General features: G+C 40.0%; 1 protein-coding gene across 1 annotated transcript in view; it reads left to right on the forward strand.

Annotated features, from left to right (window-relative positions):
• The first annotated feature begins 6 nt into the window (after window positions 1-6).
• CCBE1 (collagen and calcium binding EGF domains 1) overlaps window positions 7-26,285 on the forward strand; it is a 96,110-nt gene continuing 69,831 nt past the window's right edge. Inside the window, exons 1-2 of the mRNA XM_041419605.1 lie at window positions 7-128; window positions 312-392. Of these exons, the coding sequence (XP_041275539.1) occupies window positions 28-128; window positions 312-392 (182 nt within the window). The 5' untranslated portion in view covers window positions 7-27. The remainder of the gene's footprint in view (window positions 129-311; window positions 393-26,285) is intronic.

A 26,285-nucleotide genomic window follows, 5' to 3' on the forward strand; every position in this document is an offset into this window, starting at 1 on the left:
CGCGGCGCGGAGGGGAGCGACGGCCCGATGGGGCGGCCGGCCGGCAGCCTGGCCCCGCTCCGGCTGCTGCTGCTCCTGGCGCTGGGACACGCCTGGACCTACCGGGAGGAGCCGCAGGACGGCGACAGGTGGGTGTTGCGGTAGCGAGGCAGCTTCTGTGCGCGTCCTCCGCATCTGCCACCTTCTTTTTCTTTTTTCCTGGCTTTTGTTTTGTTTTTTGGTTTTGTTTTTTTTTTTTTTTTGGGTTTTTTTTGTTTTGTTTGGTTTGGTTTTTTTGTTTTTTTTTAATACTCCGGCTCCCCGCCTTGCAGGGAGGTTTGCTCCGAGAACAAAATCGCCACCACCCGGTACCCCTGCCTGAAACCCACGGGAGAGCTCACCACCTGCTTCAGGTGAGCGCCGCAGCCGCGGAGGGCGCGGGGCAGAGAGGGCGTGGGGCTCACGCGTGTCCGCGCTGGGGGCTCGCTGCCCGCGGGGAGGGCGGGGGGACACACGCGTGCGGGTGTCAGGCGCAGGGACGGCAGCTGTTTGTCTCCCCCCTGCTCTGTGCCAGCCCACCCCGGCATTCCCACCACCCCGTGGACAGCGGAGCAGGTAACTTGGTCACACCCCTCCCGCGTTCCGCATCTCCCCTGGCAAGTCCTGCAGTTGTCCCAGGGAAGGGGCTCGGCAACTCTCTGCAAACGTCACCTCTGAGACATCGCTGGAGAGAGAGGGTGCGTGTGGTTCTCATTGCTGTACCGAAGCCACAGACAGTTCTTGATACTGTGAGAGAGGCTTCCTCTGACCTGGGTGTCCGGGACCACATTGGAGCTACAGCTGCATCAGTGGCAGGATAATCACTGAGATCGTCTGGATTTGTGCTACGATAAATATATCTCAAGTTAGGTAGATGAATCACTCTCAGAAGTGGTAACTTCTTCTGGAGGAGAAATTCAGCCCCTCAAGTAAGATGAATCTAACAATGAGTTTTCATTTTTCAGCTGTGTGTTTGAGAAACATCATCTGTTTTAATGATGACAGCTGTCCAGAGCTGTCAGTGATTGACAGTGGACGTGCTTTTTTGAAGAGCTGTACACAAAGTATGAGCACGCACATATCTCTTCCCTGATGCCCTCAGGTTAGCCTCGTCCCCACAGATGAGATGTTTCATGTATGAAAGCTGCTTCTTATGAGAGGCTGCTTTGTGGAGGCAATTGTGCTCTGCCTGTGTGTGTATGCTTGCATGTGGCAAGGAGCCACTTCTGTATACCAAAAATACGGTAACACATGTAGAAAGTGTTACAGAGAGTGTCCACTCTTCAGAGAGTGTCCATCTCTTCTGTTTGGCATTAGTTCCAAAGAGCTGTAGACAAATATTGCAGCAGCGTTGTCCCTCTCCCCTGCTCTCAGGCTTGGTCATGCTGTCTGGCAGCCACAGCCACTTGGGACAGTGTCCTGCCACTGCCCAGTTCTTAGGAGCATTAGCTTCCTCACAGTCCCTGGGAAGGGCTCTGCAGGGAATGGAGACCACCTTTCCCTGCATCCCTTTTCTTCTCTCTTTCCTCTCACTGTGAAGGTGAGGCAGAGCCCTCTTACAAGCAGCTCTGCAGCAGCCAGTGGCAGCATATTTTGGAGAAGGACAGTGTTTGCAGGGAGGGTTTTGCAGGTTCTTGGTTGAACCTGCAGCATTTCTCTGGTTAGGGGGCAGAGCACTGGGGTGGACAAGACTGTTCTGAATGGGGAGCTACTGAATGAAGAAGCCAGAGTGGGAGCTGCATAAGGCAGCACACACATGACCATCCTGCTCTTTTGTGTGTGTCCCAAAATCCGTCTGAGGAAAGTGATTCTGCTTTGTGTGTGACAGAGGAGGACTACACAGGCTTCACTGACTGCTATGGACCACTGTGCAAAGAAAGCAGGTCTCTGTCCAGCTGCCAAGTCCCATTTGTGCCTTCCTTCATCCTTCCTGAGGTATTTCTGACCTTTGGGCTCTGGTTGTGATGAGCCTCCCTCCCCAGCTCTCCCTCTGCACAATCCCAAGCGATATTCACTGTCCCAAATCAGCACAGTCTGTGTGGATGAGAATTTGGAAACTGCTACATCGACCTCTTGGTTGTTTTAGTTCAAACATTTTCCATATCTATGACTTCCAAGTCTCTCTTGCTTTAAAAAAGAAAATAATTCCATTTCTGTGTAATCATGTATTTTTAAGGTTTAACCTTTAGGCTTGGTGAGGGCTCCATTCCTCACCCTGCAAGGTCTCTTTCGTGAGAGATGCACAAGAGCAGGGCAGCAGCTCTGAGAGGCAGCAACTGTGCTCAGCAGAGCAGCTCTGCACCGAGCACAGGCTGAGCTGCAGTGTGCTGTCAGTCCTGCCCCTCGGAGCTGTGCCACGCTCTGGCAAGGACCTGCAGCATCACCCACCCGAGGTGTGAACCCCAGGGGCAGAACAGCACCCCCACTGCTCCTGGTAACAAGGTGTGCTCTCAGCAGGCACGTGGGATTGCCCTTGGCAGAACACATTTTGGTGTAAGATTCATTAATATTTTGAGGTTGAGGCTGTTAACTAGATGACAGGAAACTTGCAAGTGTTGACTAATCCTGTAGTGCCTCAAGGCGGATTTTGTTTCATAGGACATTCAGGAGCTTAAGGATTCAGTTTCCATCTCTGGAATGACAACCAACTCTTAAAGAACTTCAGCTTGGTAGAAACCTAGCTGTAGCTTTTAGGAGCTTTCACTCCGGGTTTCAGATAAACTTGATTTTGCTGTTCTATAGTTTATTCTCACAACACTTCATTTTTTAATCTTCCTACACATCTTTATCACAGTATTTCATAATGACAATAGTTATGTAATTTATATACATTGTTAGAGGTAGATAAAGGGGTGGTTAATGTCAGCTTCTATTTACTATTAGCAGACACACCTAACTTCTTTTCTAGGTCAAAGTATCATTTGTGTAGAAATTATACAAACTGACACAAAATTTATCATAACACATCAGGCACAAGGCAACGTGCACCACTGCTGATGATCTGTTGTGCAATTAGTTAAATAAAATAAGGAATACATATGAAGTTAGACATCAAAATTCCTGACTAAAATGCTTTATAGAAAGTAATATCATCCTTTTATTCCTCCTGCTGGAATTTGTCATGAAAATCAGCATGTTTTTAGAGCACTTCAATAAAAATAGCATCTTTTCATCACAAAAAGTATTTCTTGATTCTATTTTTTTTAACGAGATTTACTCATGATTAAAGATGATCCAAGTTGAGGACCAAGCCAGAAGTGGGGCCAAGCACTGAGAATATACTGGCATTTTTCCCTGTGGTTATAGCAACCACGTACACAATCAGACGTATTTTTTTCTTTTGAATGTGTGCAGTCTGGCCCTTGGTTTAGTTTGATTTGTGATTTTTTTATATGTCCTCTGTATTTGTTTACATAAGAGTACAGAGGAACAGATGCAAAAAGCAGAGGGAGCTTATACAAAATCTTTTCTGTGAAAATCTCATTTAAACTTTTGTACGTAACTGCACAAAGTACCCAGTACTGATGTTCCCATCAGGTAGGTATGGAGAAGAATTTCTGCAGATTTGTTGATAGTGGTATAGTCTTTTTGAATTCTTACTGTATGCCAAAATACATCAAATGTTAGGAAATTAGGGCAGCATGAGAATATGAAACCCCAGTCTCTTGTTACTGTCTGCTCCAGTTGTTTGGATGTGATGTTAACCTGTTTCACTCTCATACAGACTTCTAAAGACTCTGTTGGCATAAAAAAATTACACAAATATTGCATTTTTCTCGAGTGCCTGTGACAATTCAGTTTGTGCATCCTTGCAGCAGTCCTTTTCATTACAGTCCTTCCTTCATTTCCATTTTAAACAGTGCTCCTCTATGTTTTTGCTCTGGTCCAGAAGGAAAGCAGCATCTGGGACAGGTATTCCCTTGCTTCGTCCTGGTTGTGGAGCTGTGTTCCCATAAGGGAGTGGTAGTGGTTATGTCACTTCTGAGTTCAGGAGGATCAACGTCTAATCTGGTACAATTTATTAATTGAAGTTTCTCCCTTTTTAAAAACCAACAAGTTTAATTGCCACAGTAACTGTTGTATATTAGGAGAGCTAAATATTTTACTAAGTTAGAATTCAGAGAGTGTAGTGAATTATTCAGAGTTATTCAGTATATGTACTTAGAAACATTTGCTAGTGGGAAGCTGTTAGAAGTTGTAGGAAGATTCAATCATGAAACTTGGGAAAACAAGAACATTTTTATTGCTCGACTGTGCCCATCTCTTTGCCTACTAGACACTTAAATATTGTTGTATGTTGACATGAAAGAAATAGTCTTGCTGCTCCTCAGAAAATTTTTATTAAATGTTAAATTAAGGAAACCAGCAGCTGTAAATCAGGCAGATGAAAATTTGAACCTGGATCTGCACATCTGGGAAGAACACTTCAGCCATTGCCTTCATGGGTGAAGGGAAGATTTGGGGATTTTTTTCTTTTATCCAGATGAAACTGTTAGTCTAAATTAGTTGACAAAACTGATTGTTTTTAAAACAAATAGACTATTGGCATGGTAAGAGAAGTTAACCATCTTTCTCTGGCATCACCATAAGTAGTCTCCTGCATTTTTTGCTGAAAATGAAGCATGCAAGGACAGGTTATACCCTAATTTTATGTGTATAGTGATGGAGACCTCTCCTGTCCTTCCTTCTTCAGGACCAGCAAGGTCCTGAAGTTTAGAATTCGGGTGCTGGGCACACCAGTTCCAGCTAATGATGGTGAAATCTTTGTAAAGATGAGCCAACTCTTTACATATATCTCCAAACAAGCTCCATGGTGTGGAACTTAAATCTTGGCTAAGAACTTAATCTGTAAGTTTTTTTTTGTTTTGTTTTGGGTTTTTTGTTGTTTTTTTTTTTAGTATTTTACAAGCAAGATCTTTTAAATATGACAAACACATTTCAGTGTAGGTTGTCAGCTTCTTCATCTGATAGTTTGCAGCTACAAGTATTTTGCATAAGTTCTTCCAGCAGTTCAGGTTTCAAATTATGCTGTAAAAAATTGTTCTACACTTCCTAACAAAAAGACAATTCAAATGTATTGTGAAAGAGAATGCATATATATTTATACCCTACTTTGTTCTGATGCTAAACAGAGATCACAAGCATTTCTTTTTATTCTCTTCAATGGTGAAACCTACTATTTTTTATAGACTGTATAATTTTGCACATTCTTAAAAGATAAAAGTAATTGCAAATAAGTTGGATTGTAGCTGTTTCACAAGGAGCAGCACTTTCACTAATATGCCCTTGGGGACCATATGCAATTCCTGGTTCCCAGATACTCAGCAAGCATGTAGCAGATCTTTCCAACATGAGAAAATATTGCTGTATATAGTTTTGGAGCTTTCAGCTGGAGTAAGCAGGGATAATCTTCGGTCATCTTATCTTCTGACTTTACTTTTCATAAATTTCTTTTTTATAGTTGCTATTGCATTTCCTCTCTGAAGTTTTGCTGACTATTCCATATCATTGAAAGAGCTCCAACTGATATAATATTACAGTTAAACAGAAACTAACCTGATTAGAGCAAACTACTGCCTAATCTCCAGTTATCTTGAAGGGAAATGCACTGCATAGTAGAATTTTGCTGAAAATTTAGAGAGAACATGATTTCAAACTTTGTACTGGTTTCAAAAACTAAACATACAGAATGTACATATATATACACATTAAAAAAAAAATCTTCCAGGGAATTGTCATGACAGGTAGAACTTTGTACATATATATGAATAAAATTTTCTTCAAGACATTACTTTTTTTACAAAAAGGTGTATGCTACAATGGTGCCAAGAGATTCTTCCTAGCTTTCCATGATTTTTTTTTTCTCACTGTTGCTTTGGAAGTTGCACCTTCAGGTTGTATGGTTCTGATTGCATTCAGTCTTGAGTTTCATTCATTTTTCTTTGCTGTGATTGCCAAGGGAACAGATTGCTCATAGCTACTGAGACACATTGTGAATATCTGCTGGTTGAGGGTAACACCAACACCACACAGTTGTCTTTAGGCTTCCACACTACACTTGGGTGGCCTTGACTTTCTGCGTCACTTTTCAGGTGCTGAGAATAAGAAACTTAATTATTTCTGGGTTTTGGTGATGTTAGGGACACCTGAGGTCTCAGCAGATGTGGATGATACTGGCTGCAGCAGAGGCTCCTGCAGCAAAACGTGGTGCTCCTGTGGGTTTCCTGCGCAGTGTCTCCTCTGTTCAGCCTGTTCACTACAAAATGAAACAATTTAATTAATGGTCTTAAAGAACGCTGTGTAATTACTGTGAGTGGTGCTCTCAGGTACGATGTGTTAATTAAAGGATGAGGTCAGGCAGGTGGTCGTTCATGTAGTCCAGGTGTTTTTGATGTTCACATCAAAGCAGTTTGGAGAATTTTAGAACTCGCAAGCCAGGAGCTTTATGATAAGTGCCCTGCTTGGTGGTTTGATTGATAATGAAACCCAGGTGCTTTGCATTATGGTTTTCATCTACAGAATATAGGGTTAAATATGAACTGACTTTGCTGGCCATGTCGTCTAGCTCAGAGACTCCAGACAAACAAAATAGTAGCCCCAGGGCCTCCCATGCCTGATACGAAATAGGTAATAAAAATAGGCCGCCAAAGGGAACATGACGTTTGTAATTATCTTAAGTATTGTATATGTTCCCTAAGGTCAGGCTGTTTTGTCCTCAAGAAAGTGATTGTAGTCTCTCCTGCTAACAGCAGGATGTTATTAATACTTGTATTACTGCTCCCATTGTGGTAGACACCCATTGAGCTGAGTTGTGCTGTGCTGATTGCAGACAAAACAGGCAAGACAGAAAAGGCAGGAATGGAAGGATAAATATATGGAGCAGCAGTGAAGAGAAAGGACAAAACACCCAGGGGCATGGAGCAAGCAGAAAAAAGAACTGATACAGCCATAAAAAGACAAAAATTCTGTCTTTGTGGTGGTTTGTGTGACAGATACGTGTGTGACAGAAAGGAGGTAATCACTCCCCAAAGAAGTAAAATTTAAATACTTCCAAGCTTCTATTTAAGTTGAACCCATAAAAACAAAACATCAGCCAAAATCAGACAAAAACCCGCACGCACACACTCCTGGGAGGATTGATTCCCGTTCTCCCAGCTAGACTTGGAGCTAAGCTACAGGCCCTGATGCATCTTCCCTTGACAGCCTCTCCCCTTCCTTCCTTCCTCAGTCTGGAAAATCTCTCTCCCTCTCTGTCCCTCTCTGTGTCTGTGCAGGGGCAGGAGGGACAACTTACAAGCAGATATTTAAATTTCCCTTTCAGTCCTTACTCTGTTCAGATTGCCTGCCTTCCTTGTCATAGCAAAGAGTTTTTGGGAAGAAGTTAAGCATGAAATATTTAAACTACTTGTGGAAAAGTAGATCAGGCTTGCTAAAGATCCCAGGTAAGAGAGGATTGCCCATATTCTGCTGTGAAAGCCATTGCCCAGTACAAAGAACATGTAAGCAACAGGTTTTTTGAGACCTCTGCTGTGCAGTTCTGTTTTTCTCTCATTGCACGTGTGGAAGGGAACAAGGGTCACATGTATGTGGGGAACAAGTTCACACTAAGCAGGTATGAGGGAGATGCCTGGTGTTGATGTACATGTAAGGAGTTGCCCTGTACCTGGGATAGATCTCATTTCAGATTGCACTCACTCTTGTGCAGTGATGGTCATTTGGGCAGGTGTGATTTTGGATTTCGTTGAGATTGTGATGAATTCTTACAGCCTTGAGTTTAATGTGTTGGTTTGGCCTCCACCCTCAGTGCCCTGGGTCGTGAGATGACTTTTGTCTCCAAGTGTGAGTCTCTGCTGGGTGCTCAGTGCCCACATCACTCAGCTGAAGCTGTTGGGGATGGCACAGGGCTTTGTCATCAATCTCTGACAGGGAGAAGGGTCTCTCCTCTCTGGAGACCTTGTGTTGCTTACATCTCATACCGTCCACATGGATCACTCCAAGGGTTCCTCTTTTTAATTGCGCCCACCACCCCAAACAAGCAGAGCTTTGATTTGCAGTAAAAAAAAGCTTTCCCCAAAGTCTGCTCAGATTTTTTTTTTCTCTGTGTTGTCCATTTTCTGTTTGCTCGGTTTCAGTTTTCAAACTAATAGGAGTTTCTTTTATAAACTAACAGTAGCAAATGTCACCCTGCTGCTCTACTATGCCAGTTCTTCTATGTGGTTCCAATTGTAAGCAGAAACAATGGAAAGCAGAATCCATACAGTGCTGACTTGATTTCTTCTTGGCCCAGTAAAAAAAACCAATTTGTTTGCATCTCCTCGAGAGTAGCTCTGTTTAACAGTTGAGGAGGAAAACAATTTCAGTTTTAGGCAGTAATCTCAGAGCTTAGTGTTTGTAAAATCCTTCTCCCTTAAAGAGTGTTTTCCATTGTGTTATGTTGATTTCATTGCTGATCCTGGTTCAAAAAATGAAGTACAAGACCATCAAGCATTTATCACGCATCCACTATTGTAAATAATTTCTTCTGAGTTTCTTTGTTAGTTTCAAGTTCTAACCACATTTGTTTTAATTGACAATCAGTGCCGTAATTGAAATGAGGTGAAATACATAGTGTTTGTACTAACTGTATAAATTTTAGCAGCCACTCAGTAGTAAACACACATTAAACAGAATTCTTCTCCATCCTTTTCAAATGGACTGCAAGATAAAGTGGTGCAGACACAGCATTTTAAGTGGGAAAGAGAGGCAAAATCTAAGCTATAATCCAAGTTTTTAAGTGGATCATTTTTTGAAAAAATGAATAAGCATATTATAGGTCAATGGCAAGTTGTTGTAGAGTGTGAGTTTGGAGAAATATAAAACAGTATTCATCTGGGCTAGAAAACGTATTATTTCTCTTTCTATGGAAAAATTATTGGTGCATATCTTCCAGTATAAAGTAGCAGTGTTCATGCTGGCTTCATCATCTCATTATCAGCCCTCAAGGAGGAAGGTTGACCACCTAATTGTCTGTAACAAAGTGTGCCTGTCCAAGAAATTATACTGTATAGTCTTCAAAATGGATGAAGAAATACATAAAGTGTTATCATAATATCTCATGAAAAATGGATGAATGCTGAAAATATAGAAATTTTTGAAAGTACCCAGAAAAGAAGTGTGCTCAGAAGTCTGTATAAGAGAGAGAAAATAACTTTATTGGATGCATTTTTTCTTTGTAAATAACTTCCTGCCCAGAGCTCCAGTGTCTCTGTGGAATGTTAATATTTCTGTGGTCATATTCAACACATTTAATGTATGTTGTAAACAGGACATCTTGCCTACTCAATAAGATGTTATTATCATACTCAATTTTCACTAAAGAGTTTATTATCATAGCTGCACCAAAATAGTGGTGTCATTTCCTAAACACTGCTCTCTGGAATTCTGACAAAACCCCTTAGTTTAGAGATTATTGCCTTGGAGAGTTGAAACAAAAATAGCCAAAGGGAAAATTATTTAATCTTTAAAACAGCATCTGTGGGAAGAGGAAAAAAAACAGGTGAAAACAGGTTTTTTGGTGTTTTTTTTTTGGTAGTTGTTAGTGTTTGAGAAGTGGAGGGTGAGAAAGAGACTTGAGGGACCAGGACTAGAGCTACTGTTTGGTAAATGCTTAATGCTACTGGGAATATGTGCTTTTAACTGCAGCTTCCTGAGGCAGGAGTGAGGAGCAGTGGCAGACAGACAATGCTGTCAGCCTGGGCTGATCTTTGGAATTCTGTAGCATGATGAACCCTGCTGTTGGTTTGCACAGTGGCCTGGACAGTCTAAGGGCAAGTGGTGCCTCGGACTGTGACTCTTGCGGTGCCTCAGACATTGATTTCTTGATATATTACTTAATAGGCCACTTGTATGCAAAATACTATGTTTGCTTAGGCAGTTGTATGAAGGTTATTTTGATGTATATTTGGATTTTAAAAGGGTTTTCTGTTTGTTTTGTTCTCCCTGAGGAAAGTGTGTGTCTACTCTACAGGACTTGCCTGGAGGCCCGGAGAGATAAGGAACCTCTTGCAAATAGGTCATTGTGGGGGCTTTGTGGTTTTTGTGTTGTTTGGTTTAGTTTGGGACTTTTTACTTCTTTGTTTTGTTTGTTAGTTTGTTGTTTAGTTTGTGGGGGTTTGTTTGCTTTTAATTTAATGGGGTTTGGGGTTTTTTTTAGAGTTTTCATGCAAAAGTATTCATTTCATGCTCTTCTCATTTTAAAACTAAGAAACATAAGATGGAATGGGGAATGTAATTAGAAATAGAGAATGAGGGATTAGGTTTTATTCTACCTCATCCTGCTCACCTTCCAGCTTGTCTAGTAGCAAACCAGGAGATACAGAAAATGCTACTTCCAAGAGTGTTGCCCTGCTCAGTGTCACACTTCAGTTCCCTACATTTCTAACTTCCATCAATGCACAGTAAATTGGTGATGACAGAGGGAACTGGGACAATCTGACCCTTCCCAGTTTTCAGACATTTCTGTTCAGAGTCTGCTTTACGAGTCCAGGTTCCAGTTCTTTTCGCTGTACGTGATCAATGAGGAGATAGGGAAAGCTTGCTTCACAGCAAGCTAACACGATATTTCCTCTTAGTTTTAAAACTTAAAGAGAAATGGAAATTTTGCTGTCATATAATCTCAGCAAAGAGTTTTATCCACAAGGTTTTGTAAAGACAGACATGCATTCCTGAATCTCCTCTGGGTTCAAAGTAAAGTCAGAGTGCAATCAAACCTTCTCCTTGTGTTTGATCTTAAATTAGGCCCTTTTCCTGTAGAAATTTTTCCGTGTGGCACAGAAAAGGAGGAGCTTAAGAACATTTTATGATTGTGTCTGCAGGACTGGCCCCTTTTCAATTTTTCTTAGAAGCTCACCTCTGTTAAAAGATGTCTCTCTTAGTCCCTGCATGGGTACTAAAGAGGTTGTATGAAAAGACTTGCAGAGGTTTGCATTTCCATAGCTGTGCTGACTTCCCTGGACCTACACCAAAGTGCGTCAGTTGGGGAATTCTTCATAATTATTCTTAGCATTCCATGAAAAAAAAAAAAAGAATGCAGAAAGATGTTAAAGCAGATTGAACGCATCTTACCAACAAAGCAAATTCTCTGCCTGGTTTTCCAGGCTGAGATTCTTGGCCAGAGTCTTGTTTTTGCTGTTTGTTGTCCTCGCACTGACCCACACTTGAGTTTGTGGTTTATTGACCGTGCCTGGAAGGGTCCTGGACAGTGCCCCTCCAGACTTACATCGGTGGGAGCGCTGTGATCCGGGGAGGCAGTGGGGTTCAGCCTTAGGAGGGGCTTGCCAGGAGTCCCCTTCTAGATCCTGGGCATCATTTCTCTGCTCCTCAAGGAGCTGTATCATGCCAAATTCTGCTTGCAGTTACCCACTAACCTTTTCTATAGGATGTCAGTATTACCTAATTCTCCAGCTATAAAATGGAGGGGAAAGCCTAATTTATGTCTCACAGGGGAGAAAGAGAACCTGAAAGCTTATGCTGAAGATGTAGCACTCCTGCTACAGCAAAGAAAATTGCTGTAAATCAAATGTTCAAATAACTTTCTAGACTTTGTTTACTTTGGTGATTTGCTGTCATTCCAGTTCAACAAAATACTACTGTTTGAGATAAGAAGAAAAAATGCACATTTTAAAAAGTATATTTTTTCATATCCACCAAGAGACAAATTAGATTTTTGAGATGTTTTCTTATGTTTCAAAAGTATCCAGAGTATTTGCACAGTGGGAGTAAGCTAATGGTACATCACTGGAACATCTCCAGTGAAAATAACTGTGGCAGAGTGAAAAGAGCAGTAGAAAATAAGTAGTCAGGAACAACAATGGCAAAAATACACATATATTTATTTATACATCCTTGTTTGCAGTATAGACCTCTGGATATTTTTAAATACCAGTAAAAGTAGACCTCAAACATTTTCATTGACCTTACAGTCATTACACTTATAAGTACTTCCAATGAAAAGAAAACTCTTCCAAGAAATTTTCCTCAAGGAGTTGACAAAGATTTAATACAGGACAAATATATATTCAGGATGGAATTAGAGGGAAAACTTTCCTGTGTTCAGATTCCTCTTAATTGTGTATTAGGTCTGAAGATCCTGGCTGTATTCCATATTGTTCCATTTGTTGCTTGCCTCTGTAAGGCTTCTCTTTTGGAAGAAAGAACCAAACAAATCTAGCAACCCTTTTATTAAATGCCATCGTGACCTTGCTTCCTGGAAATATAATGGCCCAAAGGATGAAAAATTACAGAAAGTGTTTATTACTGTCTCAGCTGTGAGAAGATTAAGTGTTTCAAAAGATTTAATATCCTGCCTGCTTCAATGGGATGCATGTGGAAAAGAGCTGCAAAGCAGCAGAGAACTGAAAATGTCTGTGTGATGTCTTGCTCTGTAGGCATGTGGTTGATATTTGTGGGAAGTGCTTGAGAACATGAGTTTTAGAACTGATCCTAAACACAGCCTGATTCCCCTGTTGGGCTGCAGGAGAAGACTTGGCCCATGTATCCTTACATCATCCCAAACTACCTGATGGCAAAGCAGAGATAAGCAGAGACTCCTAAAATACGGGTTTGGAAGTCGAGTGTCAATTTGATGTTCTGCAGCTGGATAGCAGCATCTGAATGAAAAGCTACCTTGATCCTGATTTTTTTGGTAGGAAAACTGTAGTACCTAAGCGCATTTGTATGTATGAAAAAGTTTGTTGATGAGGAAGTTTTATTTGGAGAAGCAGAGTCTTGATAAATACAGAAGTAGATGCTAGCTCCTATTAGAAATAAGCTTTATTTTTAAACGGACTAAACTGCAGATTTAAAATAATTCCACATTTTTCCTTGTTGCTGGAGACTAAATGAAGTTGTTTGTCTTTGGAGATGCTTTTCCGTCTTTTACTGCATTGTAGGAAAATATTCCCTGATTGAAAGACCACCTGAGACATTTCATGATACCTTTATGAAATGTAGCTTAGTTTATTGGGCAGAACATTTCTTTTGCAGCCCTTCCTGAAATACAAGTTTTACGAATAGGTGTAAGATGTTTTTCATTATTTGGTAGCAGATACATAGAGCATGGCAGATTATCTGCCTGCTTTATTCAGACTAAATGCATATCTTTGACAGACTTTGAGAGGCACAGACACCTGCTGCCTTTGGTTTGCATTTTTTCCTACTGATTTTCATATGACTTCATTTTATAAATTTCCTTCTTAAAGAGTAAATTTTCCACAATGTATTTTTATGTTAACTGCTCTGAGGGCATTCATAGGCTACATTTGGATGTTTCACCATTCCCTTTGTAAAGTCAATGTTTAGATGGAGGATTAGCCATCCTGAGGTTTTCCTTTTACAGTATAAGGCTGAAAACCATAACAAAAAGAAATTATTTATAAACTTACCATCTCAGCTCTTGGAATTAGAAAGGTTCTGACAATCTTTTAGCCGTCTGCAATGGCAAAGTATGGATTCCCTTGGAAGAAGTTTAGGCTGAGATACAACAGCATATGCACATAAAAAATGGTACATAAATTACTCTCTCATCCAGGTGACCATGAATACTTTGTGTTTGGGTTTAATGCCTGTGTGCAAAAAAAAATAGCTGGAGCCAAAACCTGTTTTGCACTACTAGTGCAAAATGGATATAGTTCCATTAGATTTGATTGAACTTCTCTAGATTTATACTGCTTTAAATAATGGTGAAAACAAGATTTCATCTCTGAAATTCAACTTTTGTGAGGTCTCCCAGTTCCCATCAGGATGAAGTAATTTGATTGTATTTAACAATGAATCATCTAACTCAGCAATTGTTGTGTATGAGCAATTAAGTTCTGGTTTTTTTAAAACTCTTCTGTCTCACCATAGATTTTTAAAGTTATTTTTGATTGTTGGTTATGCAAGATTAAAGGAAATAAAAAACACCAAAAACAAAACAGCAACAGAAAAAGCCCCAGCAAAAACTTAGCAAAACCCAGGTTTCTTGCATAATTTGTTTGGCTGGTCAGCACTTCTGGCTGCTTCTAAATAAATAAATAAAATATATGCAATTATTCTAAAAAGTTGGGAATCTTCAATGAACTGATGTATCTTCACTAAAAACTATGAGACTTAGTGGTTTTAGCCCTGTCCTGTCAAGATGAGTGTATGTTTATTCTCAGCCCTGTGATGCCCTAAGAGATGGATGATCTCTTTGGATCTCTTTGAAGCATTTGGATGTTTCAACCCATTGAGTTTGGTAGGAGTCCAGTGCCTGTGTATCATCTGAGGACCTGTGCTCAAGTAAAGGGTATGTGGAATAAAAGAAATAGGAGGGAGCAGTTAATCCTGGTATGTGGTAGAACTTTGCAACTTGCTTATGTGAAAAACAAAACCAACAGGTCAGAAATATCACTTTAGAATGTGATCAAGTCTGTGTTCAATATCTTTGTCAGGCCAAATAGGAGGATGCTCTGTATTCCTTCACCTTCACATCACTTTCTCAATTCTCTGAATTTTCCTACATTTATCCCTGAAATGCAGAGAGTAGAAAAGATAATTAATTTTAAGGTTGAGTCTGCTCCTTCCAGATGCTGAGGCAGAACATACTCTCTCTTTTTCCTTGTTAATTATCCAGGAGGCTCAGCAGTGGTTTTTGTTACAGGTCTGCATTTTTGCCTTCCTAAATGTGTCATTTTAACTCATGAAGTTTTGTGTAGATCCCTGCAAAGCAGCCTCAAAATTTTCTTTTTTATTTGCTTGCAAATACCATAATTTTGCTAAAACAGTGCAGCAAGTAAGCATCTCTGATGGAAAACACTTCAGCCTTATCAGGAGTCTGGGGAGAGTGTGTAAGTCTGCCAAAGCAGGAATTGGATATGCCCAGGAGGGGAGCCCTGCCAGCATCAGAACATGGCAGGATTACACTGTCCTTGTTCCTTGCTGTGTGACATGGTACCATGCAGTGAGTCTGAGAGGAAATTAAAGACATGCATCTGATCACAAATGTAAAACTGCATTTGTAATTTTGATTTTGAACAGAAAATTAATTGTGGATTTTTTTTCTGGGACACATAGATTTGGAAATGTAGAGATGCAGGACAAGTGTCCCTGAAACCACTAGTCTGTCATGGCAGTGACAAGGAAAAACCCATTAACTTGAACAAATAAGGGGAGAATTATGTCTTTGAAAACTTTGGACTTCTTGTTAGAATTCAGAGAAAAACAGAGTGCTTTCCCTGGGGTACCCAGAACTGTGAGGAGGTGCTCTGAAGTGCTCCTTTTTCTGTCATCTGAGAAAAGCCAAAGGACATGTTTCACAGGGGAGAAAGCTGCATGTTCTGTCTGCTTTAGAGATATCATTCTAGTCAGACTTTCTTCAGTGTTTTTTTAGAGGAATATATGCAATCCCTGGAATGTTTGTGCTTTTCTAACACTCTTGCTTAGTGGATCATCGCCTCTGGTACTTAAATGTCTGGAAATGAGAGAAAATAAATAGTAGTCTAAACTTGGCAGCAATTGGTCCCCAACAGGGATTACCTAAACCATTTGCTGTTCCATGTATCCTTTAAAGAGGCAGCCTGTTGTAGGTAAAATAAATTTATCTGGTCTAGTGGGAGTGTTGGGGCAATTGTCTCTTTGAGGAGACGGCACTGCAAGTGGGAAGCTTATCAGCTGAGCAAGGCACAGGAGGAAAGCTTTGATTGCTGGACAACCAGGAACTGGAAATAAGAAAGTCAAGTGTGGTGCCGCAGTCTGTGTGGTGAAGTCTTTTCAGTAGCAGTGAAAAATACTAATGTGCAAACCCTTGACAAGACCTCAGCTGGAAGAGCCTGAGTAATCTGGTCATTAACTTGCAAGGATGAGGAGGCATACCTGGCACAAGGCTTTCAGAAACGGGGACGGCCTGATGGCAAGAGGGAAGTGGTCTAGAGATGGAAAGAAGCAATAACCCTCTTGGAAAGGTAGAAGGCACTCCTAGTTAAAAAATGATGTAGTTCTTTGTGTGATGATGAGTACCAAGCTTGTAGACATGAGTCTTGTTAGATGCAGGGCCATATTCAAGTGAAAATCATCTTCTGGATTTGGAACTGGTTTGCATGGGGAATTCTGGACATGGTGACAACACCTTGCAGGCATCTTTATGCAAGCACCCACCTTAGAGTTACCTTCCTTCTACTGCATAGCTCAGGTGCTTTCACTAGCCAGCAAAACTGTGTCCTTTATGTGTCATGTAGCCGATTATCCAGTGGCCACGCTGAGCCAGCGTATTCCCAGCTCTCATGGGAAATGCCAGGGCCACCTTCACACGTCAGAAACCAGCAGCCCCCTGTGGTCCTGCTTGCTCCAGCCTGGAGGCGTTTTGTATTTTGTGTTTGTGTTGGCACAAGCTCAGCTCCTCACATTTGCACCCGTACCTGTGGTTCTACCACTGATTACTGCATCAGGATGGAAACCCTCAGGCTCACACAGTCATCATACGGTGCCTTAAAATCATGGGCTCCTTCCTTTTTGGCATTTTAGCCTTGCTATTGAATGTGGTGGATGTGGGAAATCTTATCTCTTGTCCGAATGACTTCCATGGCTGCGCTCAACATCCTGTGATGGTGCTGCCTCTTTATGAACGTCTCCCTTGTCATTGTTAGCAGGGAACAAATATCCCTGGAAATAAACAAAACAAGGAAATATAGAAAATTCTTGCTATAAACCAGAGTTGTGTTTAAACTGAAGGTTTTCCCAAGGAGCTTACTAATACACTTTTAGAGTAGAGCATTCTTTGTCTAGTCCTGAGTGTTGATTTTTCCTTTTGAATCCTAGCAGGATAACATGGGGAGTTTGAAATGTCAAGAGTCTCTTTCATGGATCTAAATCATGACAAGTCTTTTGTACAGAATGATTTAAAACCTGAAATGGAATTAGAGCCCTAATGTCACGACCATGCACAAATTCTTGAAAAATTAAAATTTTAATTAGTTTACAGTATGGCATTGCATTTTTGAGGGTGGGGAGAAATGTTTGAGTCTGCTTTTCTCAGTACCTGATCAACAGATTTTAACATCAATTAGACAGTATTTTTAGGGATACAGTTTTGGTTAATAGCCATGATGTTCTTCAAAGAACAGAACTTTTGTCCTTTATGTTGTTGTTCCAAGTGGCAGTTTTGTAATTAGATGTCTCAAGACACATGTAAAAAGAAAACTTTTTGTATGCGTGCTCAAATCCAGCCTGGAGGCTGCAGGTACACAAGCTGGAATAGTTTGGCTTTGCTATCTTCCATTAGGTGAGTGAAGAAGTGTCTTGTCTTGTTAAGGTGATTTTCAGAGATTCTCATTACCAGATAGTAAGAGAGAGAAGACTTAATCTGGAGGTTGACTCTGCATTGACCCTGAAAGTTGGAATAACTGAGAAAGCAGCAGTTGCACCAGTAAAAGCTGGAAGTTAGCTGAGGGCTAAGAAAAAGGAGATTGTTGCTGTAAGAAGAACTGAAGCGATGCCAGCAGAAAGCTGATACAGCAGCGACATGGGCGATATGATCTCCCCAACAGTCCTGACTGCGTTCCAGAGGCTGCAGGGTCAGACCCTGGGTTTGCTTAAGGCTATGTGAAGACAAAATACATCCTTTCTCTGCGACTGTAAACAGGGATCTGAAGCAGGATAATTAACATTATTACAATGAGCTCTCTGCTTTGTCGAACTTCTCAGTGCGTCTCTCATCCAAGAAGGACAGAAGAGTCTTTGAAAACATAATTTTAAACCAAGTTTAAATTACTCAATGGCCAGAAAGAAAGAAGCTATGGCTCAATTTTCCATCATTTGTAGAATTGCTCCATCTAGATGATTTTTACCATGGGTAGGATTTTACTATGGAACAAGAATTTATAGGATGAAGTCAAGGTAAATCTGTCCTAGCTATCCACTCAACTTTTCATCCAGCATTTAGAGCTGTCTTCTCCCAGCCTTCTATATTTAAGGGTCATTACCACAAATGCCAGAGATTTTGGGGTCAGATTCTGCTCTTTTTTATTTTTTACGTCCTTGGGAGATGAATGAAGAACAGTGCAATCATGAGTCATGGCAGCAGACCACCACCAAAGGCATTATGATCATTTAAAAAAAAGAAGGCAAATATTGCCAAGCTTGCAATATTTGCAAGTTACTGGCACATTTAGTCCTAGGCACAGACACAGCTTATTCTTCAGAAATAACCACCACATGAGCTGGTAACTAGTTGCCAGGAGGAGTCAGGGTGCTGGAAAATACTGGAAGAGTAATGCAGCCTCACAGGTGCTTGGGTTTGGCACATGCCACATGGTGACAATCCTGTAACTTCGTATGTGGAACAAACAGAATGGAAAAAAATTCAAGTAAATAAACAATACCAAAGGTTTGGTTTTTATCAAATCCTGATGAAATTGTTAAGTGAAATTTAGTATTCTGTGTCAATTTAACAACCTGACAAGTCTTAGACCAGGAGGTACAATGAGCTGAATTGAAAGATTTATAGAAAAGTAAAGCAGTGGATTTTGGCTTGTGGGGATATTTTAGTTTTTATGTTTATTTTCAAAAAAATTAGGATAGTAATGTGATGAAGTTACGTGCTGTGGGTCAATGTGTTCCCAAATGCAATTTTGAAATAAAACAAATCCCACGCCTAAACTCCCTGAGTTTGGACAGAGGAACTTATGGGAATACAGGCAAGCTTCACTGAGGAGCAAAGCCACCTTTTCAGATGGATCAGGTGACTGGACGTTCTTCCCGTGATTGCATCCTATCTTGTTCTCCAATTTTACTTTTGCTGTTTGATTTTTTGTTGTTTCCCAGTACAGAGATTTTTATTTTTTTTTTTTTGTGCGTGGCACCTAGAAAAGGAAGCCAGAAATAAGCCAAATATTTTTTCTGCCATTAGTTGTTACAGGCTAGGAACAGTTACTGTGTCTAGGTCAGGATCTGAAAATATAGTTCCAGTTCTAAAGCCAATAGCTGTATCTCATGCTGTTATTTCGGCAGGGATTTCCAGAGGGGGTACAGTTTAGGAAAAAATGGGTGGAGATCTCAAGAAACATTAACTTTCTTGGAAAAGTCTAAAATGAGCAAACAGTATGGGAGAAAATGGAAGTACATGAATTATCTCCACTCTCTGGAGAGGTATCAGTAATAAGGTTTTCTCAGACAATATATGATCTCTGCTATCTATCCATTGAAATGAAAATCCAAAGGTAAAATCAGGGCTGGAAAGGACTTTGTAGTCTCTGACACCCCCCAGTATCTGTAATTTTTATCTGGGTTATAGGGAAATATGAAAGAATATTTTCAGCTGTGACAGCTGTAAGCTTGCTGTAATGTTTAAGAAAAGGCAAAACTAGCAAAGAGCCACAATTTTAATAGGTTTTAGGATCTCTATTCCACTTGTCTTGAATATGATCTCAATTCACACTGCAGAGTGAAATCAGCAGAGGAAACACTGTTTTTTAAGTACAAGCTGTGTACATTTTCTTATATCCTCAAGCCATGCAGGATTTGGGGGAAAAAAGAGATGACTGTTGCTAACTGATATAAAAATTGCTTTTTCCTCCAATATAGATTGCTATTTACCATCTTCCATGTAGAAGATTTTCAGACACTCCTGTGGCATTTGTTCATTTGTTGGGTTGGTTTGTGGTTTGGGTTTTTTCTCCCAAACTAGGCTGGTGTTTTTAATTTCTGTTACATAGCACTGATGAGATAAATGGAGCACCACAGGGGCCCTGAGGATACAACTGGTGTTTCATATTCAGTAGGGAGGCGGAGGAGCTGTAAATCCTCTAAGAAGGAGGCTGTGAACACAGTGACTTGTGAGGAAAATAATCCTGAGCCTTCCTCTCTCCACTGTCCCAGCATCCTTCTGGCTGCTTCCCAAGGGAAGGAGCTGTGGGATGTCCATGTGGCTGCGCAGTGGGGATGGGGCACATCCCACTTAGGACACTCTCAAGAAACAAGTCCAAACCATATCTGTGCCTAATAAAATAAGCCAGCTACTGCCAAAATCAGCATCTCCCATCAGCTGGCATCAAAACTGACTGGGTGGGGAAGGGGTAGGAGGTTTCATGAAGTGCCCACAAAGCTCCAACTGTGATCTGTTTTCAGGAACAATATAATGATACTGACTGTGGGATAGAAACCTAAATTGCTTGCGTTTTTGCTGACATTTTGCCAGTGGTGTTTTAGAGCTCAAGACCACACAAGGAAAATGGTGTTCCAGGATATATTGCCTCCTTAAGGAGAGGCTGTGAGACTATGACCTAATGTTTATAATTGTAAGAGTTATTGAGAGTCAATTGAACACGCAAAATTCCCAAGTGACTGCATTTATCACTTGTGTGATTAGCATGCTTGTGGAGTATAAACAGCTGAACAGACCCAAACGGTAGATGAAGTTCATCAAGAGAAAGAAAATTAAAAATATGTCAGATATTGTTGAAAATATAGGTAAGGCATGATTTTAAACCCTGCTTGGAAAGAGGATGATCAAAGGGTTTTTTAATGGGCTTTACATTATTGCTGGTACCCATAAATGTTTGGGCAAATAGAGTTTACTTGGAAGATGATAGGAATAATGATAGCATCAGTCTACTTCACAGGATTTTACACATTCAGATATGAAAGCTTGCATTATGAATTAGTCCCATGAAGGTTTGGTTTTTGCAAAATGCTCCTAGGATAAGCTTTACTTTCAGCATAAATATATCAAAATATATTAAATATATAGCATCATCTTTACTATGTTCGTAATAAAATTTGTATAATACATATATAATCTCAAATATTTATGGGTTTGTATATGTATTTATATATATATATATATGTATATATAAATCTCTTCATCATTCCCTAAGGCATCATCTCATACATTGTATTTGTGTAAGTGTAGCAAAGGTTTCTTCAGGTGAGGTAACAGTTGAAAGTCTGCAGCTTTTTAAAACTTACTTTTTAATTAGGTTTTCAGTCTACGTAGTTGAAATCATAATGTCTTAGATGACAGAAGGTCAGATGTTTAATACTAGTTTGTAAAACCCTGAAGATCTGTTTTGTTGCAGATGAAAAACAATGATTTTCGAATTCTAGTTGTTTCTTATTTTTACATTTTTTTGGCTCAGGATAGACCATGAAATTATTTTTATTTTTGTTGAGCTTCCTTTCAAGAAGATTTATTATTTTGCTTTGGCTTAGGTTGGAGTTAGGGATTTTTCTCAGCTTACTCTATTTCAATATGCCTGCATCCTGGAGAGGGAATCTGAGAAAAGACAGGACAAACTAAAAATACAATTACTGAAAGTATGAAAGTGCAGTTACTGAAAGTACAGAAACTGAAAATTGCAGATAAGTTTCATTGACTTTGAAACAAGGTTTACTTTGTGCTCTTTTGCCCCTTCTTGTTTATAGGTTTTTTTAAGGCATGCCAATGATAATTTAAAAACAAAAATCTTTTTTTATATCTTTTTTTTTATTTCACTACGCAAATGGAGACTTTTTTAAAAGCATTCATTTGAAAAAGAATACTTTGAAATGTATATTATTGGTGGTAACTACTACCAAATTTATTATCTGTAATGCTATGACAATATTTCACAAGTAATACCTTCTATATCTTCTCTATCTATATCTTCATTCATTTGTGTAGGTAAATTCTGCTGACCCAGAAAACTGCAGAGATCTCTGCAAGAAAACCCAGGCTGGAAGGTGTTTGTTGAGGGCACAGCTTCAAAACAGATTTATGTAGCTTTCAGTTTGCGTGAGATGGAGTTTGCTGAGAGATTGGAAACACTGTTTTTATTGGTTTTGTTCTGCTTTTTCTTTTGGCTGACTTTGCCTGTCTTTTTTTCAGTCAGCCCCAGGAGTGTGCTGTGGCTGGGACCCTGCACTTAACTCACATCAACAGTTTCAGTAAACACTTTGTTTAAAAAAAAAAAAAAAAAAAAAGTTTTGGAAACAGCTTTTACACCTGTATTATTGACATTTTTAACAAACACTGTATGTCCTCTGACCATAATCCAAGAACAGACATGTGTTGGTTTTGGAGAAATAAACACTTGCAGACCAAAGGGACCTTTTCCATCTGCTCCCTTCAGCTGAGCATCAGATCTGCCCTTTGGCATTGGTTATGTTTTGGATGACTTTGTCACAGGACCCAGGGTGATGGGGAGTCAGATGCTTCATCTACTCATGGAATGTCAAATTTCCATGGTTGTGGTGGCTTGAGGTGTGGGGGCTGTCTCTAAATCCACCCACTTCCACCAGCTAGGTGTCTCAGCTGGGCTCTACAAATGTGGTGGTTTTCTCAGTAAAGGCCATGACTCACATTTTCTCTGCTTAGTTTATGATTTATTTGTCAAAATGGCCGTAACGCGCGTTTCTTGTAAATGGCCCGTAGCCTCGTGAGAGAGGCTTGGCTCATCTGCTGTGGCTTTTGAAATCCTAATGACCATTTAATCGAGTAAATGTGAGATAAGCTGTCAGCTAGGGCTGGTTTCATGGCTCTGCTTGCATTTAACAGTGTCATGGTCTTCAAACAATGCGTACCCTAAAGCATGAAACCGCGCGGGCGCTGATGGCATTAAGCTGTTTTCCATACCCGCGGTCTAGCTGTGCATCTGCGACTCGGTGTCAATCGCCCCGCAGTTGGGGAAGTCACAAATACCCGTGTACACTGTCTTTCATTACACAGCTTAATGAGATTTCCACATCCCCTGGGAAACCAGCGTGTCCTGCAGATGGGTGGTATCCACATTAGCTTTTTCTACGGCCAACACATCCCTGCACTCCTGAGATCCTTTCCAAAGGAAAGACATGATTGTGCGTAACAGACTGTAAAAAAAGAGGTTAAAACAAATGCCACTATTTCAACTCCATATTGTTAGAATGTATTTTAAACAATGGAAGGAAGGAATATATTACAATTTTGTTTTTTTTTTTAGTTTGTTTCTATATGAATCTTCAGGTAATGTTGAGTGGCTGGTTTGTAGCTTTTGTGCTCCTGGCAGGCATCCAGCAGGAGATAATTATCTTTCAAGAGTCCCTGGCTTCTTTTTTAGTAATTTAAAATAACTGGCCAGCAGAGAATAAATTGTTCCAAAGTTTCATGCTTGGAAAGAGATTTCCCAAACTACAAAGTTTTATCAGGAACAAATGAGATAGTAAACGAACGTGCAGGCAACCACTTAAGATCTGACTAAAGGAAAATTCTGCTCCAAACAACACAAAACTACAGGAATGTGTTTTGTCAAAGTCACAATTCATTGAATTAAAATTTCTCAGAGCTTACTGCTCTCCCCTTCTCTTAGAGCACAAACACAGAACATATTTTTCCATTTTCAAACCCTCTGTGTCTGGAGCTGACACAGCCATCAGAGAGACAGGAGTGTCGTCAAGTAGCTGTGTTGGGGAATATGAAAGTTTTGTTAAAAATTCATGTCAATTTACATGTGCATTGTGAAAAACAGAGTATCAGATTACACAGAATTGAGAATCAACCAGATCACAAAAATTACAAGTTACTTTTATCTTCATGTTTACAAGGAGGTTTGAATAAGTTCTTCTACAATCACCAGACTGCAGTCTGTATTTTATCTATATTAACAGAACTATTTCTGCTTGATTGCTTATAATGCTAATATAATATTTTATACTTTGTATTTTAAATAATCTCTTTTCAATAATGTTCCAAAAACATTACTGAAAAAACCCTCAAATAAGGCATTATTAGAGTTACTAAAAAAAATTCTCATAAACCATAGAAAGGTAAATGTCATTAAATTCACTAAAGATGGGAAACATTGTATTCTTTAATACCCTTTTTCATGTTTGATTGATAAGAAAACACAGCCTACTTAACACTAAAATCATCATCTGAAGTTACGTAATTTCCAAGTATTTTAAAATGAAGAAATGTTTAGTGTAATTTCCTGTTTCCATAAGATGCCATGCCAGAAACAAGGGAGCAAATCTGTTTCTCTACTTGCATTGTGCACATCCAAAGGACATCCCCAGCTAGCCAAACACTGTCCTGGGCTGTAATTAGAGTGAGACTGACATCCAGCACAGGTCTAATATATTGAGTGTGTTTCAAGTGTCAATAATGAAACCAGATTTTCTCCAGATCTGGAATGTGCCTTGCTATCTGTGAGATTTTCTATGGAATTTGTGTTCTTTTTAAGGTGGCAGCTCAATACTTTTACAGCCTGCTTGACATTTTGAATACAGGTGTGTAAAGGGTACATGATTTTATTATTCATTCCTGGCCTAAGCACAGCTGGTGTTTTGTAACACCTGACTTTGGTTTTGTAGTGATAAATGAATGTCGGGCGGACACATGCGATGGGAAATGTGGTTGTGTCCCAGACAAGACAGGACATCCTCTCCTTGGGCATAAGCAAGAGTCTGATCTTTTCTGGTAGTGCTGAATTAATACAGAGAAAGTTCTTAACTAGGAAATTTTTGTATGTGCAAGAACTTTGTGGTTTTAAGCACAGCCACAGGAAATTGAGTAATTGTTAATGAATTTAGGGTAGATGAGCTGGCAAACTGAAAATGAAGAGGACTCCCTGCACTTAAATGTTGGTCAACTGTGGGTGAAAAACCCTATTTTATCAGATCTTCAGTAAGAGTGGGTGCAGCAACGTCAATTTTTGGTGACTTTTTTATTATTAAAGGACTTGCTAATAGCACACAATTAATTAATGAAAATAGATCCATAATCCTCCTGACAGAAGTGCTGCTTTTTAAAATTTTGCCTCCTGTGAATGGTGTTCGCCTTTCCAGTTTTGGACAACAGTATGGCCATTACACAGCCTATTAATATTTTTCCTACAGCAGACGAATCCTCACACACCAGTGATCTCCTGGGTGTTATTTCTCATGCAAATTCAGATTGCAAATTTAAAGACATTTTTAGTCTTTAATTCTGTTGATGCTTGATAAAATGACACTGCAGCAAGGAATACAGCCCATTCACTTCCTCCCTTAGACTGCAGAGATGCCTACAAGTTATTTTCTTACACACTTTCCTTGCCTATGGCCTCTCTTTGGTCTGTGAGTTAATTGATCCAGGATTTTCTGATATAATTGTCTTAAGCTGTTGACAATTCAGTTAAGAAAGCAGTTGAGCATGTAAATAAAAAATAAACTCTGTATGCTTTCATCACTTGCAATTAGGCAGCACTACTGATGGTTGGCTTATCAGGAACAACAGTGGGACATTTTTCTTCTGTAATTGAGGATGAGGTTGTGCCTTGATGACTGACCACCTGGGACTTCAAAGCTCTAGGAGAGAGACCTCAACTATTATCCATGCTGTGATCATTTGGAGCTTCTCAGTGATGGCCAAAGAAAACAATGGCACCCCCGAATTTAACTAGTTCCTCAAGGCTTTGTGTGATGCTGAGAGAAAGGCTCATTATGAAGTTCAAACCAGAACTTTAACTTGCTTGGTGGGACAGAACAGAGTCTTTGGCCTCAGTGTTGTTTTTGTGTCCTTTTCTTGTTGATTTACCATGGGGCTGCATATTTGACATTGTCAAAGAGGAGGTTGCAGTCTGCCTTCAGAGGAGATCTGCAAGTGCTGTGGGCTTTTTTGCCATTTCACATTTAATGTAAAGAAAATACATCAAAAGAACAGTAAATCAATAATTGTTATGAAGTAGAAACTACACTTTGGTTATGTTTTAGTAGTGGTATTTGCACCGAAGTCTTTTATCAGCCTGTGGTGGCAGTGGGAATAGCCATCAGAGTATAATTAAAACTCCATTTAGAGAGTTTAATTTGTCCTTTGGTGCTGAGAGAGTGATTCCAAAGCTTAGAGATATAAAGGGGATTTAATCACAAAAGATTAAATAAATCCCAGTTATATTTGACAAGCATTTCACTCTTCAGTAAGTCATATGATCCATAATTATTCTCCTAAAGCCTAATTAGCTCTGTTCCTTATTTAAATCATATCTCTTCCACAAGAAACTTCTGGCGTGGCTCGATCTTGCCTTTTTGATGCATGTTTTACTAATCGGGCTTTTCATCCATCCAGTTAATCAGCCCTTCCCTGCCGTGAAGCCCAGCTGCTGTACTCCCTCCCCGCTCACCAAGATGCTTCAGATGTCTCACAACCCAGCCTCAGAAAGCTTGTGTGGCCAAGTGCCCTGGGGCAGATGATAGCAGGAGTCAAAGGCCAGCACGATAGAGAGCTGTGTGATTTAAACCTGTCTGAAGAAACCTCTGAAGAGATTTTTGCTGGAGGCTTTTGTTCC

The sequence above is a fragment of the Onychostruthus taczanowskii genome, unplaced genomic scaffold, assembly GCF_017590055.1.
Source record: "Onychostruthus taczanowskii isolate IOZ18803 unplaced genomic scaffold, ASM1759005v1 scaffold108, whole genome shotgun sequence".
In the NCBI taxonomy this organism is placed as follows: domain Eukaryota; kingdom Metazoa; phylum Chordata; class Aves; order Passeriformes; family Passeridae; genus Onychostruthus; species Onychostruthus taczanowskii.